Source organism: Apodemus sylvaticus, chromosome 1 (genome assembly GCF_947179515.1).
Source record: "Apodemus sylvaticus chromosome 1, mApoSyl1.1, whole genome shotgun sequence".
NCBI lineage: Eukaryota > Metazoa > Chordata > Mammalia > Rodentia > Muridae > Apodemus > Apodemus sylvaticus.
The window spans coordinates 62052829-62066228 of record NC_067472.1 but is presented as its reverse complement, the minus strand read 5'-3'; the positions used below and the strand labels follow the sequence as shown (position 1 = coordinate 62066228).

At 50.5% G+C, this 13400-nt stretch overlaps 1 protein-coding gene across 1 annotated transcript in view; it reads right to left on the bottom strand.

Moving 5' to 3' along the window:
• Positions 1 to 10079, bottom strand: part of Th (tyrosine hydroxylase) — a 39990-nt gene extending 29911 nt beyond the window's left edge. The window contains exon 1 of the mRNA XM_052173601.1: positions 9693 to 10079. Coding sequence (XP_052029561.1) covers positions 9693 to 9722 — 30 coding nt within the window. The 5' untranslated portion in view covers positions 9723 to 10079. The remainder of the gene's footprint in view (positions 1 to 9692) is intronic.
• Positions 10080 to 13400: the final 3321 nt, after the last annotated feature.

The window sequence follows — 13400 nt, the reverse complement described above, 5'->3', positions numbered from 1 at the left end:
GGGGCTGCAATCTAGATAAGGATTTCTTAAACAGGGAGGTAGAGGTGCCACCCACACAGCCTCCAAGCCCCAGTCATTAGAGCTGTATCCTCAGGGCTTCCCTGATCCAGGTGGAGTGGGGATGAACTGATTGAGAGTCTTAAGGCCTGGAGTCTGCTCTGGCAATGGGGTGCTCGGGTCTAGCCTAGTGATAAAGCCCCGTGGACCACATGGCCAAGATTGCCACCATTGTCCCATAACATACGGTAGCTAAGGACATGGCAGGGCAGGAAGACCTGGGCTTTAGACCTATGCCCCCAAACTGCATTCAGGAATGTATTATATACAGGCTTGTATGACATCCCAGGGCAGCACGGCCAGTCTGTTTCACCTGTGTCTCCACCTCTCTCGTTATTTGTCTGTCTTCCTCTCTGTCTCTATAATTCTGCCTCTCTTGATTGCTGTCAGTACGCTGCTGTCTCTCCATCTCTGTACCTGTCTGCATCTGTCTGTGTTTGTGCCTATTAGGCCTTTTTCTATCTCTGTCTCAAGCACACAGTAAGAGGTGGAGTATAACCATGTGGCCACATGATGGTACCCTGCCCCCAATTTGATGTGATAGATCCCAGAAAAGGAGGTCTTAAGAGGTAAAGCACCAGGGAAGCCAGCTACAGTGGGAAACCTGGTTCCATCAGGATGCCCTTGGGGAGCCCATACTGGTCCATAGGACTGCAGAGAGAGGAACAGAGTATTCTAGAAGGTCCTATGCTAATGCTATGGTTATCTAGCTAGAATAGGTATAAGGGAGCCAGGACAAACTTAGGGTCAAGGCAGTGGTCCCTAGAAACGAAAAAAAAAATGCCCAAAAGGAAGGTGTCTTCTGGGGTGTCAAGAGCAGTGTATCACAGTGTCTCCAGTATTCCTCTGAAGTTCTAACTTGCGTATGGCAGATGGATGAAGCATGGCCTAGGACAAGGTGTATCAGACACATGCACAGGCCAGCACCCCCATATACATTCCCTCCCTCACTAGATACATGTGAAGTCCTCAGCACCAGTGCCTCAACTGTGGCAAATGGCCACAAGTACACACTTTCCAGTTCACATGTGTGTATATATACACAGCAATACCCATGTTCCCGCAGACGGTAAGACAAAGACTAACACAGCCTTTCTGTCACACATGGGGGAGGGATTGATTGCTCCTGGGCCCAGAACTGGATGGAGTAGGACAGGGTGCCTCACCCCCTGGGTCTGTGCAGTTGGACTCTGTCTCCAGGGATGGAGACAGTACTCGCATCGCACACTCCTCTAAGCCCCAGCTCCATGCAGCCCTACTCAGAGCCCTTGCTTCCTCCTTTCTCCCAAAGCAAAGCCAGAACAAGAGAGAGTATGGAAGACAGCAGGGCCTCTGCTGTTCTATGGCGGCTGGCCTCTGAAGACCAACATTTCTCTGCTGTGATAGCCACCCACTCAAGGAGCTGACCTCTGATCTCAGGGACCCAATGGCAGTAGATAGGGATACCTGGAGTGCCAAGGGACTGAATCTGGCCAAAGTTCACATCTGGAATCAGGAGACCTACCTCCTGAAGCTTGCATAAGCACAGATGCTCCCCATCTGGTGTGTGATGCCCCAGGGCCTTACTCTTTACCGTTGGAGATCCTAAGACCACCTTTCCCTTCTTTGACCAGGTCTTTGTATGGAAGGGACCCTTTTGTTAGAGCCTCTGGTTTCCGGGCCCTTAGCAGGGGTCTCCAGGACTGACTGTGGAAACTGTACTTTCCAGACCCCAGGGACTCCTCACTGAGGTACTGATGCAAACAGGGACCACCAGACCTTTAGGTACCAGGCTTTTTCCTGCATGAGCCTTCCTGTAACTTTGAGGGTAGCAGAGCCAGCACTGGTCAGCACATCCTAAAGTTTTCAGCCACAAATAGACTACCTACTTCCTTGACTACTCCTGGATTGTCCAGTCAATGTCTTGGAGCCCTGAAGATGTGTCAGGGTCCCCTTCGTCCCCAACTGCTTTTCCTTACTGAACCAAGCAGGCTCTGGGATCCTCAAAACAATCTAGAAGTCAGAGAGACCCCTCTCAGCCCCTCATTCCAGCCCATAATTGTCCCCAGCACCTGATGAGGAACAGAAAATAGACAGTGAGGTGACCATTTTGTTTAGAAAGAGTGAAGAGCAAAGCCCCTCCAATATTGCCCCACCACAAGCTACCACCCACCTGCCACCCTCCCCTCAGTGACGCCAGAACCATGAAGAGAGGAAAACAGGTGTGGAGGTGAAGAGCACCACCTGTGCAAAAGGGATAAGGGATGAGGTGACAATGGAGGGAGAGATGCAGATTGTGGGAAGGGGGAGACACTGGACAACAGTCATGACTCAACTCAATACTGTTGCTGCCTCTGGGAATGAAGCACCTGTCCTGCTTGCCTTTGGATGCAGAACAGAAAAACACACCCCTCTCCTGCTCCCATACCCTGCAAAGGCTGTAGGAACACACTCATCTCTTAGTTCTGGGACAAGGTTTCCATGATCAAGGGGTTACCTTCTGCCACGGACTCATCTCCGTGTACCCACAGAGAAGACACTGCCTGTCATGTCCTCTGACAAAGACAGTAATTGTATGGGACCACAGACCCACCATAACCCTCACCTAACGTCCAAGGCTCCCTCAGTGACATCCTTCAAGCTCGCTGCCCTTCTGTAGCCTTTAACATCCCACATCGTTCCCACAGAGCAGGGGTTCACATGGTTGGGAAAAGATCCCAAATCTGGGCTCTCTGCATCCTGCTCCAGAGGATGCTTAGAACTTCTCTCCCTGTTCTCAGCATAAACTGTCTGTTCCCTCTTCTTTAGTTGAGTACTTGTGCACACACATGCAGCACTTCAGTAGAGTATGGAGAGCACACAAACGCAACACAACTGTGAGTTCCCCCAAATTAGTGCCCCAGAAAGATAAAAATGAAGCATTTTCAAAGAAGCTGAATGAATAAGACACTCCAATAGCCTTAGAGTGTTTTCATGTTCAGAGCAGAGAGCTCCTGGAAGCATCTTAGTGATACACCCCTCACCAGCTGCAGAGTCTATGGACCAGACCCCAAATATCATAGCTGACAAGAATGTTATGGCCTCACTTAATAGTGAGAGTGAAGAGATCAGATACCGGTGCTTAAATAAGTCCCACAGACACCTGTGATCATGGGAGAACTGGTGGAGAGAGAGAAAAATAGGGATAGATGGAGGTGGATGCATGGATGGATGATGGATTATGGATGAATGGAAGGTTGGCATGGATGGTAGGTAGATGAATGGGTGGATGATGGATGGATTATGGGTGATGAATGCATGGTGGATGGGTAAAAGGTTGGGATGGATCATTGGGGAGATGAGTGAACAGATGGAGTATAAATGGCTGGGGATGGAAGGGTAAATAAGTAGGTAAAGTGGAATAGGAAAGTAGGTAGGAAAGTTCTATTTTCTTTGGAAAGTCAATTATGTCAAATGATGTTTTGCTGGGGTACACAGGAGAAAGGAGATCTTGCTAAAGCAGACAGACACAGGAAAGAATGTTTTGCTGAAGCAGACACAGATGAAAGGATGTTTTTGATATAGCAAACACGTGAAAGGACCTGTGATGAAGGAGTATAAATTTGACCCCACAGACAGTGGGAGATGAGCACTGAGTATTGGTTTGGTTTGCGCTGTCTTGCTAGTCTTCCCTAATGACACATATGTATTGGTTTGCCCTACATAGCGTTGTTGAGCTCCACTTGTAGTAATGCCACCACTGAGAGAAACTTGCCCAAGAACTGTTTGGGAGGTTCCTGCAGCAACTTGCCACATCAGAGGCCTAGCCTCAGGCCCGCTGGCATTTGTGCCTCGTGTCTGCCTGCTTAAAGGACTAGACTGTAGTTGCCGAGTTTTATTTGGTGTTTGCTATGGGACTAAACTGCTGCCAGAAGAAGGTCAAGCTTGCCCCCAAAGAACCATTGCTAAACAGGTCCCTCTCCTCCATATCCTAATAACCTTTCTCTTCTACTATCCTCTGCTGGGCGGGGGGCTAGAAGAGAAGTTGATCCTTATTAAAAGTAGACTGCAAAAAATGTATGCCTACAGGTACGTGAGTAGATGGATTGGTGAGTGGATGGGTGGATGGATGGAGGATGAGAAGGATCAATAGGTGGATAGAAAAGATGAATATATGGATTAAGATACACGGATGGGCTGACAAATGAGAGAATAGGTGGCTGGCTGGATGGATGGATGGAAGGATGGATGGGTGGATGGATGGATGGGTGGATGGATGGATGGATGGATGGATGGATGGGTGGAAGGATGGATGGGTGGAAGGATGGATGGAAGGATGGGTGGAAGGATGGATGGATGGATGGGTGGATGGATGGATGGATGAATAGATGGATGGAAGGATGGGTGGATGGATGGATGGATGGATGGATGGATGGATGGATGGATGGATGGATAGATGGATGGATGGGTGGGTGGAAGGATGGATGGATGGGTGGGTGGATGGATGGGTGGGTGGGTGGGTGGGTGGAAGGATGGATGGATGGATGGATGTGGATGGATGGATGGATGAGGGATAGATGAGTGGAGAGATAGAAGAATGGTGGATTCAAAGGTGAGTGGAAGGATAGATTGGTGGGTAGAGGAGTAAACAGTGGGAGACACAGATCTTCACAATGTACCCATGAAACTGTGTCTCTACTTTCAGATGTTGGGAATCCTCTACTTGTCCATGGCCCCATCTCTTGGGTCTGGCTGAACAATCATCATTCTAGGAAACTTCTCAGAAATGGAAGGCCTTCTTACCCCTGCTACTGGCAGAAAAAGTCTGGACCACACCTTTGCCTAGTACCTGGTCTGTACTGTTCCCATATCCCACTAGCACAGGGGAGGGGATGAGGGGTGTAGGAGATGAGAGATGCTGGTAAGACTTCTAGGGCGAGGACATCCAGGGACAGGGATGGAGATCTTACCCTCAGCCCTCTGTGTGAAACTTCATTTTTTTTAGGGGGGGGGGGAGCAGTCAGCTATGCTAACAAGCTCGGACATGGGCTAGAGTGGAATGGAGTATGCATAAGAAACATGGAGTGGCTGCCTGCATGTGTCTACGTCCAGGATCACCTGGACATTTGGGGAAAGGCACATGGTTGGGGTCCTGCATAAAGTTCTGAGCCCCAAGTACTTGCTCATGTCCCTCATGTATACATGTGTGAGCAGATGAGGTGCTCTTAGGTACAAGCTCCCATACTTCTGGTCAAGTACCTCTGATGTAAACCCCAGGACTTCAAGACTGGCCAGAAATGGAATTGTTTCCATCCATCAGCAATGGGTACCTGCTAGAGCCTGAGCAGCAAGAGGAAGGAGACTGGCTAGAAGGGGGAGCACCCAAATCAACCTCTGGAGACTGGCTAGAAGGGGGAGCACCCAAATCAACCTCATGGAGACTTGCTAGAAGGGGGAGCACCCAAATCAACCTCATGGAACCCACACAGAGGTGGTTGTGGGTTCTCCAGGCCCATGTTCCAGAGAGATCAAAGAATTCTAGGGACTCAGAAGTGAGGGTTATCTACAGAGTTTAGAGGGTATTGCTGTAGGTCAGTAGACCTCCACAGTTCTGGGGGACATCACTCTACCTGGGACAATTCAGGAGGCCATGGGACCTATAGTCAGCCTCATTCTGTCTCTCAAGGCTCTTCTGTGATCCTGTCCACTCCCTAGAGAACATCAGAGCACATGGCCAGTAAATGGCTTTGGACAAATCACCTCCAGGCTCCCTACAACTTTGTCTAGGTTTGTACTGCTGTGTGGGCAGTAGGTTGGTGGGGCCACCCTGGCCAGGAAGCCCTGAGCCACATAAGGAAGCTGCCTTTTTTTTTTATTCTGTAATTTTATAGCAAAAAGAAAAGATAAGTCAGCTTTGATCAGCAATAATTTTATTGGCATAAGCTTTTATCCCTCTCTGTTCAGGGGAACAGAGAGTTTATGGCCATATCCCCATCTCAGCCAGAACGGGTGGGGTGACAGGCTGCAGCTCTGATTAGGGGGGGGCTCTCTCTTGGGCCTGGCTTCCCACACCCTTGAGGGGCTGGGGAATGAAGCAGCCTGTGATGGGGACAGCCTCCTGATCCCCATTTCTCCCTCCCTACCCTTGGCCTGGATGGCTCCACTAGTAGAGGCTCTGGCCCTACTGGCCTGCAAGTTGGTTTCTTCACCTAAAAGTCTGGTATCAGTGAGTCAGTGAGACTCTTGGCAGCTCCCCCATGATAGATACTGCCTGCTATACTACAGTATCAGAAATAGTCCCACTGTGTCCTCTATCCCTCCCCCCAAGTAACATCCTCCCACACACATAGGCTCTGCCTAGCATAGGGAAAGATATCAAGGTTGGGGAGGGGAGCTGCCCAGTGCTCACAACCTCAAACTACCTACTATATTCTAGGGTGGACGTCAGCTCTTGTTGGCTGTGAATGAACCAAAGGCTAGTACCGGCTTCAAAGGGCCGAGAAAGCTGCAGAGCCACTCCTGAAGAGTCGGGGACATTAAAGGGCCCCACCCCAAGTGGCGGGTAGCCCAGACAAGCAAGGGGATGCCCAGAACTCTGACCCAGAGGGAGTGGCCAGGGTGGGCCCAGGGGCCAACCCCACCCATGAGGCCAGCAGAGGCCCCCACAGTGCTAATCCCACCCATGAGTTCCATAGAGGCCCCCATAGGGTCAACCCCACCCATGAGGCCACTAGAGGCCTCCACAATGCCTGAGTCTCTGGCCTGAGGCTACACCCTTGGGGTTCTTGGGAACTCCTTAAATGGGTTCTACCTGCCTCTTGAGTTGAGGGCCTTGTTTCCTATGGGAAGTCTGGAGTTAAGGGCACTGTATAGGGGGGCCTCCTTGGGCCAAGCCAAACTTACTTCAAGACCACCAGTTAGGATTAGGGTTGAGTCAATCTGGGATCCCTGGAGAAGACTCTTGCCATCTAGCACATCCTCCATAGGCCTCTTTCCCAGGTTTTACAGTGCCCACAAGGGTCCCCAGCAAACCCTTGGTACAGTAGCAGCAGCAGCAGCAACAGCAGGCTGAGCTGTTAGCTTTACTTCCACCATTACAAGGCCATATACTCTAAGGTGAATACCCCGAAAAATCAGCTGCCTTAACTGGTCTCCCCTGGTTAGCATGAAATAGGCTCCCAAGGCATGAGGCCCAGGTGCCTTTACCCACAGCAGCACAGGAGCTCCATGGGAAGCACCTTAGAGGAGCCCCTTGATGGGCTCTCCTGTGGACCAGACCAGGGACTGACCCATTATGGAGTTCTTCTCTCCATAGCCCTAGAGCAGGGTACTTCCCATTTAACTCTAGAGCGTGAGGTCGGGGGGCTAATGATATCCACAGGGTCAAACGGAGAAGGCCCAGGCGGTAGGTCCACACCCACCTACCCAGTGGAAACTCCTGCTTCAGTTCTGCCTTGGCACAAGAGGTCCATCTCCTCCAAGCTCATTCCTAGTGTATCTGATGGATGGACTGCTTCAGGCCTTCCAGATGCTTCCAAGCAATGGTTAGGCCTAAGGGGCCGGGGTCCAGATGTGAGGCCTTCGTACAGCCATGAAAGCAGACGATTACCCTCTTACTCCCACCAGGAACAAGGCCAGGTTGGAAGTTGTAGCCAGGAGCAGGAACCCTCTGGCCACCTGCTTTCTGGTTTTCGAGGGCAGAGAGCGAGGAATCACTAACTGGCTTCTTGGACAGTACTGCACCTGACCTCACTATCCTGGGGGAGGGGGCCAGTGACTCAAGGAAAAGCCCACGCCTTTCAAGCTGCTCTGCCTCCTGCCTCAGCTCCCAACATCCTACATGCCAGCCTCGCTCTACCTACAGGCCTCTACTTCCTAGCCTCCCCTCCAGTTCTCAGGCCCTTCTAGTACCCACACTTTCAGTCAGCTCAAACTCCCAGCTCTCCGAGACTTTCAGCTGTTCAGCCCCCTCCCCCTCCCCACACACACCAAGGATACTCTCTCCTTAGGATCAGACTACACCAGGTGTCTCCCGACACAGGGTGGAGCTGTCAAAGACCCTGAGGCAGCAGTAAAGTGTGTTCGTGACTGACGGGGTAGGAAGAAAGGCAGAGAGACAGGTGAGAGGAGAGTTTCTGGACTTCGGGGAAAGAGACCCACACTTGCTCCAACCTGGTTCTCATCCACATAGGAAATAAGATAGGGACACCAGGGCCTCAGACCCCAATAACAGTTCTCAGCAATGCTTACAGCCGCTACTCGTGTAGGTTATGGGCCCCAGCATGCCTTGCAGTCAGTGAGCCAGCCAGCCTGAGGAGGCACAAGGTATTCTCCCAGGAACCCCAGAAACAGCAGACTGACTGAGCCATAGCCTGGAACCCAGGAAAGTCTGGGGACAGTCCTTCAAGTGAGAATTCTGGGAGGAGAGGCTTAGAAGTAATAAGATTGGTACTCCAACCCAGAGGATACAGGTACCCTAAGCCCAGTGGAGGTTCCTATTTCCCAAGCCCATTGGGCTCCACCATTTCCCAAGCAGCCCTATGGTGGCCTAGTTCTGCCAGCAGGGCCTTCCCTTCAGGAAGCTGGTTGCTAAGCAGAAACTGTGGTCACCCCCACCTCTACCTACCAAGGATGCTGAGGGCATTGGCTCACATTCCAGAAATAACCCATCCCAGGATGGGATGCCCTGTGGGTTGCATAAAGGCTGCCAGCGGCTGCAGGTCTCTGCTTGTCCACAGATCGTGGCAGCAGGGCTCCTTCTGACCTCATCTCTTCCCAGGGGAGGTCATCAGTTACCCACAGACGTAAGAAGCAGAGAGAGTAGTGAGAAGTAAGAGGATGGGGAGACGACCTAGAGGTTACAAGCAGCCCGAGGCCGGGAGAGTAGCCACAGCAGCGAGATGAAGGCACAGCAAGCAGGGCTTAGAGACCTGAAGGAATGGAGACAGGCTGGCGAGAAGTTGACAGAGCATCACTGGGGTCCAGAAGCGGCTGCGATGAGAACAGGGTATGCTAAAACAAGATAGGAGCAGAGGCTGCGTGGATGGGCCCCAGTACATGGCTTACTGGGTTCCAGAGGGAGGACAGCAGGCAAGGCTGAGCATTTGAGCTGGGACACAGATGGCGATGGGATGGAGAAGGACTAGCAGAGCTGGAGCAGCTGCCAGCTACTGAAGCACCAAGATTCTCCTGTCAGAGCAAAGGGAGAAGTGAGAGCTAGACCCCATTCAGGAAAGAGGTGATGAGGGACCCTTCGGCTCCAAGCACATGCCCTTCACTCTGCAGTTCTCATAGCTCATGAAGTCTAAGGCCTGGCCACGGCTTAGAGTGAGCATGTCCGTACCACGGAAGGCAGGGAGGAATTAAGGCACTCCAGATTACTCAGCCCTAGACCACTGGATAATAGACTCACACTCACTCACTCTCACACACACTCACTCACTCTCTCACACACACACTCACTCTCTCTCACACATACATACACACACACACACACTCTCTCTCTCACTCTCTCTCTCTCTCTCTCTCTCTCTCTCTCTCTCTCTCTCTCGGTTCTTTTCTGTATCCCCCCAATATGGGCGTCCTTCTTCTCAAAGGCCAACCTCTGATGCCAAGAATGAAATTCAAGTCACACTAGTCCCATCCCAGAGGTAGTCTCCAGATTGGCATCTACTCACCCCAGGAACCAGATGTTCACCTGTAGGCATACATTTTTTTGCAACTGACTTTGAATAAGTCTTCAACCTCTCTTCTAACCCACCACCCAGCAGAGGTTGTAGAAAAGTTATTAGGCTACGGGGAAGTGGACCTGTTCAGCAATAGTTCTTCCGGGGGTGAGAGTGATCTTCTTTCTCAACAGTTCTCAGTCCCGTAGCAAACACAAAACACTATTCAGCTGCTGCAGACACCTCTAGGCAGGCAGACACCAGGGATAATCCAGAAGCTACAGTCCAGTCTTTTCAGCAAGCAGACAATAGGCTTGAACCAGCAACTGTAGCCCAGTCCTTCCAGCAAGCAGACACCAGGCAGCTGCAGTTCAATCCTGAAGAAACCTCCAAGCTCGCCAGCTGGCCTAAGGCAAGACCACAGAAGCAATGAACTACCACAGGAACTTCACAAGCAGTTCTTGGGTGAGTTTCTCTCAGTGTCAGCATTATCACAAGTTGAGCTCAACAACACTGTGTAAGGCCAACCAATACATACATGTCTTTAGTGAAGAATAGCGAGACAGAGCAAACCAAACCACGGCTCAGTGCTCAGCCCCCACTGTCTGTAGGGTCATATTTATACTCCTTCCTCCTGGGTCCTTTCACGTGTTTGCTTTAGCAAGACATCCTTTCACCTGTGTCTGCTTCAGGAAAACATTCTTTCACATGATTGCTTTAGCAAGATATCCTTTCATCTGTGCTACACAGCAAAACATCGTTTGACATAACTTTCCAAAGAAACTGGAACTTGTTTCCACTTCATTCACCCTTTCCCAAGGCCACACTGATCAGGTCAGGCCTATGATTGGAGTCCAAGCCTACATCTCCCCTGTGTCCCTGTGTGACAAGGAAGACCCCCCCCCCATGTCTCCATTCTATCTCATCTCTAAGACCTCAGGGCAGAGTGGGCATGGGATGGATGTTGGATTCCATGTGACAAATTATCTCCAGGGCCAAAGGAGTAAATAAACAAGCAGGGAGAGGGGTACTGAACTTGGCCCAAAGTGGAGGCCTCTACAAGCTTTAGCATCTCGTGGCCTGCCTGGACAGATGACATCATCAGTTCTCTGGGGAGCAGTTGCTACCTGCTGAAGATAAGGGGCTACATTCTGGTCCCTTGTTTCTGCAAGCATGCCAGATTCACCTAACCTTCCAGCAGCAGCCTTTGACATCAGCTGGTGGGCCGCCTTGCACTGGGAACTTTCCACATTTGCTCTCCATCTAGTTCCAAGGACACTACCAACATTCTGATGTTGAAAGCAGCAGAATGTATTGCTACCTTCTAGCCAATAGGATGCAGCAGAAATGATGACATCATCTCTGAGTTAGGATATAAAAGGACTGTCACTGTCCCCTACTTTCATTCACAGCCCAGCACCGAGACCAGCCCTGCCCACATGGGCTGGTCTGGAAAGTGAATTCCTGGTTCATCTGTCTGCTCAGGTCCATTGCTCTGCATTTGCACATAGCCCAAAAGCAATTTGTCGCATCAAGGCTCTCAAGAGCTGCCAGTACCAAGTTTGCCTGAGGTGCCTCCACATGGGTTAGACCAGGCTATGTACCTGTCAGAGTAGCCACCCACCCACAGGTCCACACAGTATTCTACTCTACCTGACATCTGAATTTGGTACAGGGCTGAGGGCTCAGAAATTCCCAGGACTGAAGGATGAGGCACCTGCAAACCTCCTGGGGTTAGGACCAGGTTACAGGTCCAAGAGGCTTCATGAAGGCACCCCTTGTTAGCTGAGGCTCCAGTGCTTCCCTCAAGGATCCCTTCTAAACAAAGCTGGCCTGGAGGATGGCCATCAAGTGCCCTGTTCCCAGCCCTACTCCTGGGGCTGCTTCTCTGGTCTGTCCATGCCCCAGGCAGGTCAGGTGAATGGGTGTGAGTAGGCAGTTCCCTAGCTTGGGACACCCACTCCTCACATCTGTGCTCAGAAATGACTGATGTTGGCCATCTTTGGTGAGCAGGCTCGGCTAAGCAAGGGCGGTTTGTAGCCTAGCAGCTGGCCTGGCCCCTGCACCTGTCTCTGTTTGCACAAATCCTGTCTCTAATAGACTTAATCATGGAGCTTTGATGCCTGTGCCAGGGCCCTACAAGTCCTTGGGCCTCCCAACAAACAGGCCATTGTCTGCAACCCAGTGGTAGACCTGCCTGTTAATGGTTAATCCAGGGAAGAAAGCTCTCTCTGAGACCAGAATAAGGAGCCAGAAAAGGCCTAGGCATGGCAGCCCCCATCTCTCAGGGTACTGCGCTGGGGCCCCCAAGGCTAGCCACATGGCTATGGGGATTTACCTGTGTTCTAAAAACAGGGGATACTGATCCCCACCTAGTACCCCTGATCCCCAAAGCAGGTTGCCAGACTGTGTGAGCCTGGGGCAGCGGAAGATGCTCTAACCCTAGAGACCCAGCCACTTGCTCTGCTACCCTAACCCAAAAGACAGTAGCAGATATGTAAAGAGCTACAGACATGGCTTCCTGGCTTAGAGCACTGGCCGCTCTTCCATAAGAACTACATTTCTTGCACCTACATGCTAGCTTACAGACATCTGTGTAACTACAGTTCCAGGATACCTGTACTCTCTTCTGGTCTCCATGGGCAGTAGGCATGCATGTGGTGTGCATAAATGCATGCAGAGAAAACACTATAGATATAGATATAGATATAGATATAGATATAGATATAGATATAGATATAGATATAGATATAGATATAGATATAGATATAGAGATATAGAGTAAAATAAAATATCAGCAAGAAGACCTCATACACAGTGAGAACTCAAGATCATGCAAGCTTCCATGGTAGGCAACACAGGGTTACCATATAACAGGACCATTCTAGATGTGCAGTCACAGGAAGCAAAACCAGGGAGGCTGCTACACCTGCTGCGATGCTCAAAGCATTAAACAGAAGAGAAAAGCTCCTGAGTGTTCATGAACCAATGAGAGGCAGAACCACACAGTGAAAAATTACTCAGTTCAGCAAAAGATGGAGCTACACACTAAAACTATTACTCAAAAATCAAAAACACAGAAAGGCTAAAGCTCTGACATATACTACAATGGGGCTGAGCCTCTGACTCATGATGGTTCAGTGAAAACAGCCAGATGCAAAAGGCCACACACTGTCAATGGCACTAATGCCAAAGAGGCAAGTCCTCAGAGGCAGGAAAAAGAGCAGGAGTTACCAGGAGGTTGAAGGGCAGGTGAAGGAATGAGGGAGGATCCTTCTGGGATGAGCATGTTCTAGGAGCAGATGGCTATGCTCCCTGTACACACTAACTGCCTGCCAGTGGGTTGTGCACTTTGAAAAAGAGATGATCTTATGTAGTGAGAATTCCCCTTAATATAAAACACCAATGGCCCACTCAGATGGGGAAGCTGTGGGTGGGGGCTGTGGCACAGATCCCAAGTTGTACCTGACTGTGACTTTGGCTGTGACTTTGGTTGTGACTTGCTGCTTAGCTCAGTGATAGCATCAAGAGTCCCAAACACTGGCGGCTTAGCTTAGCACACATATTGGCTGCCTAGATCTGGAATGGCATAGAAGGTCCCCATATGCTGGCTTCCTAGCTCAAGCAATGACATTGAAGGTCCACACATACGCACTGGCTAGCTCAGCAATGGAATCAAGGGTCCCTATTCTTTCTGAATCTCAACAGTTTCTTTACTCA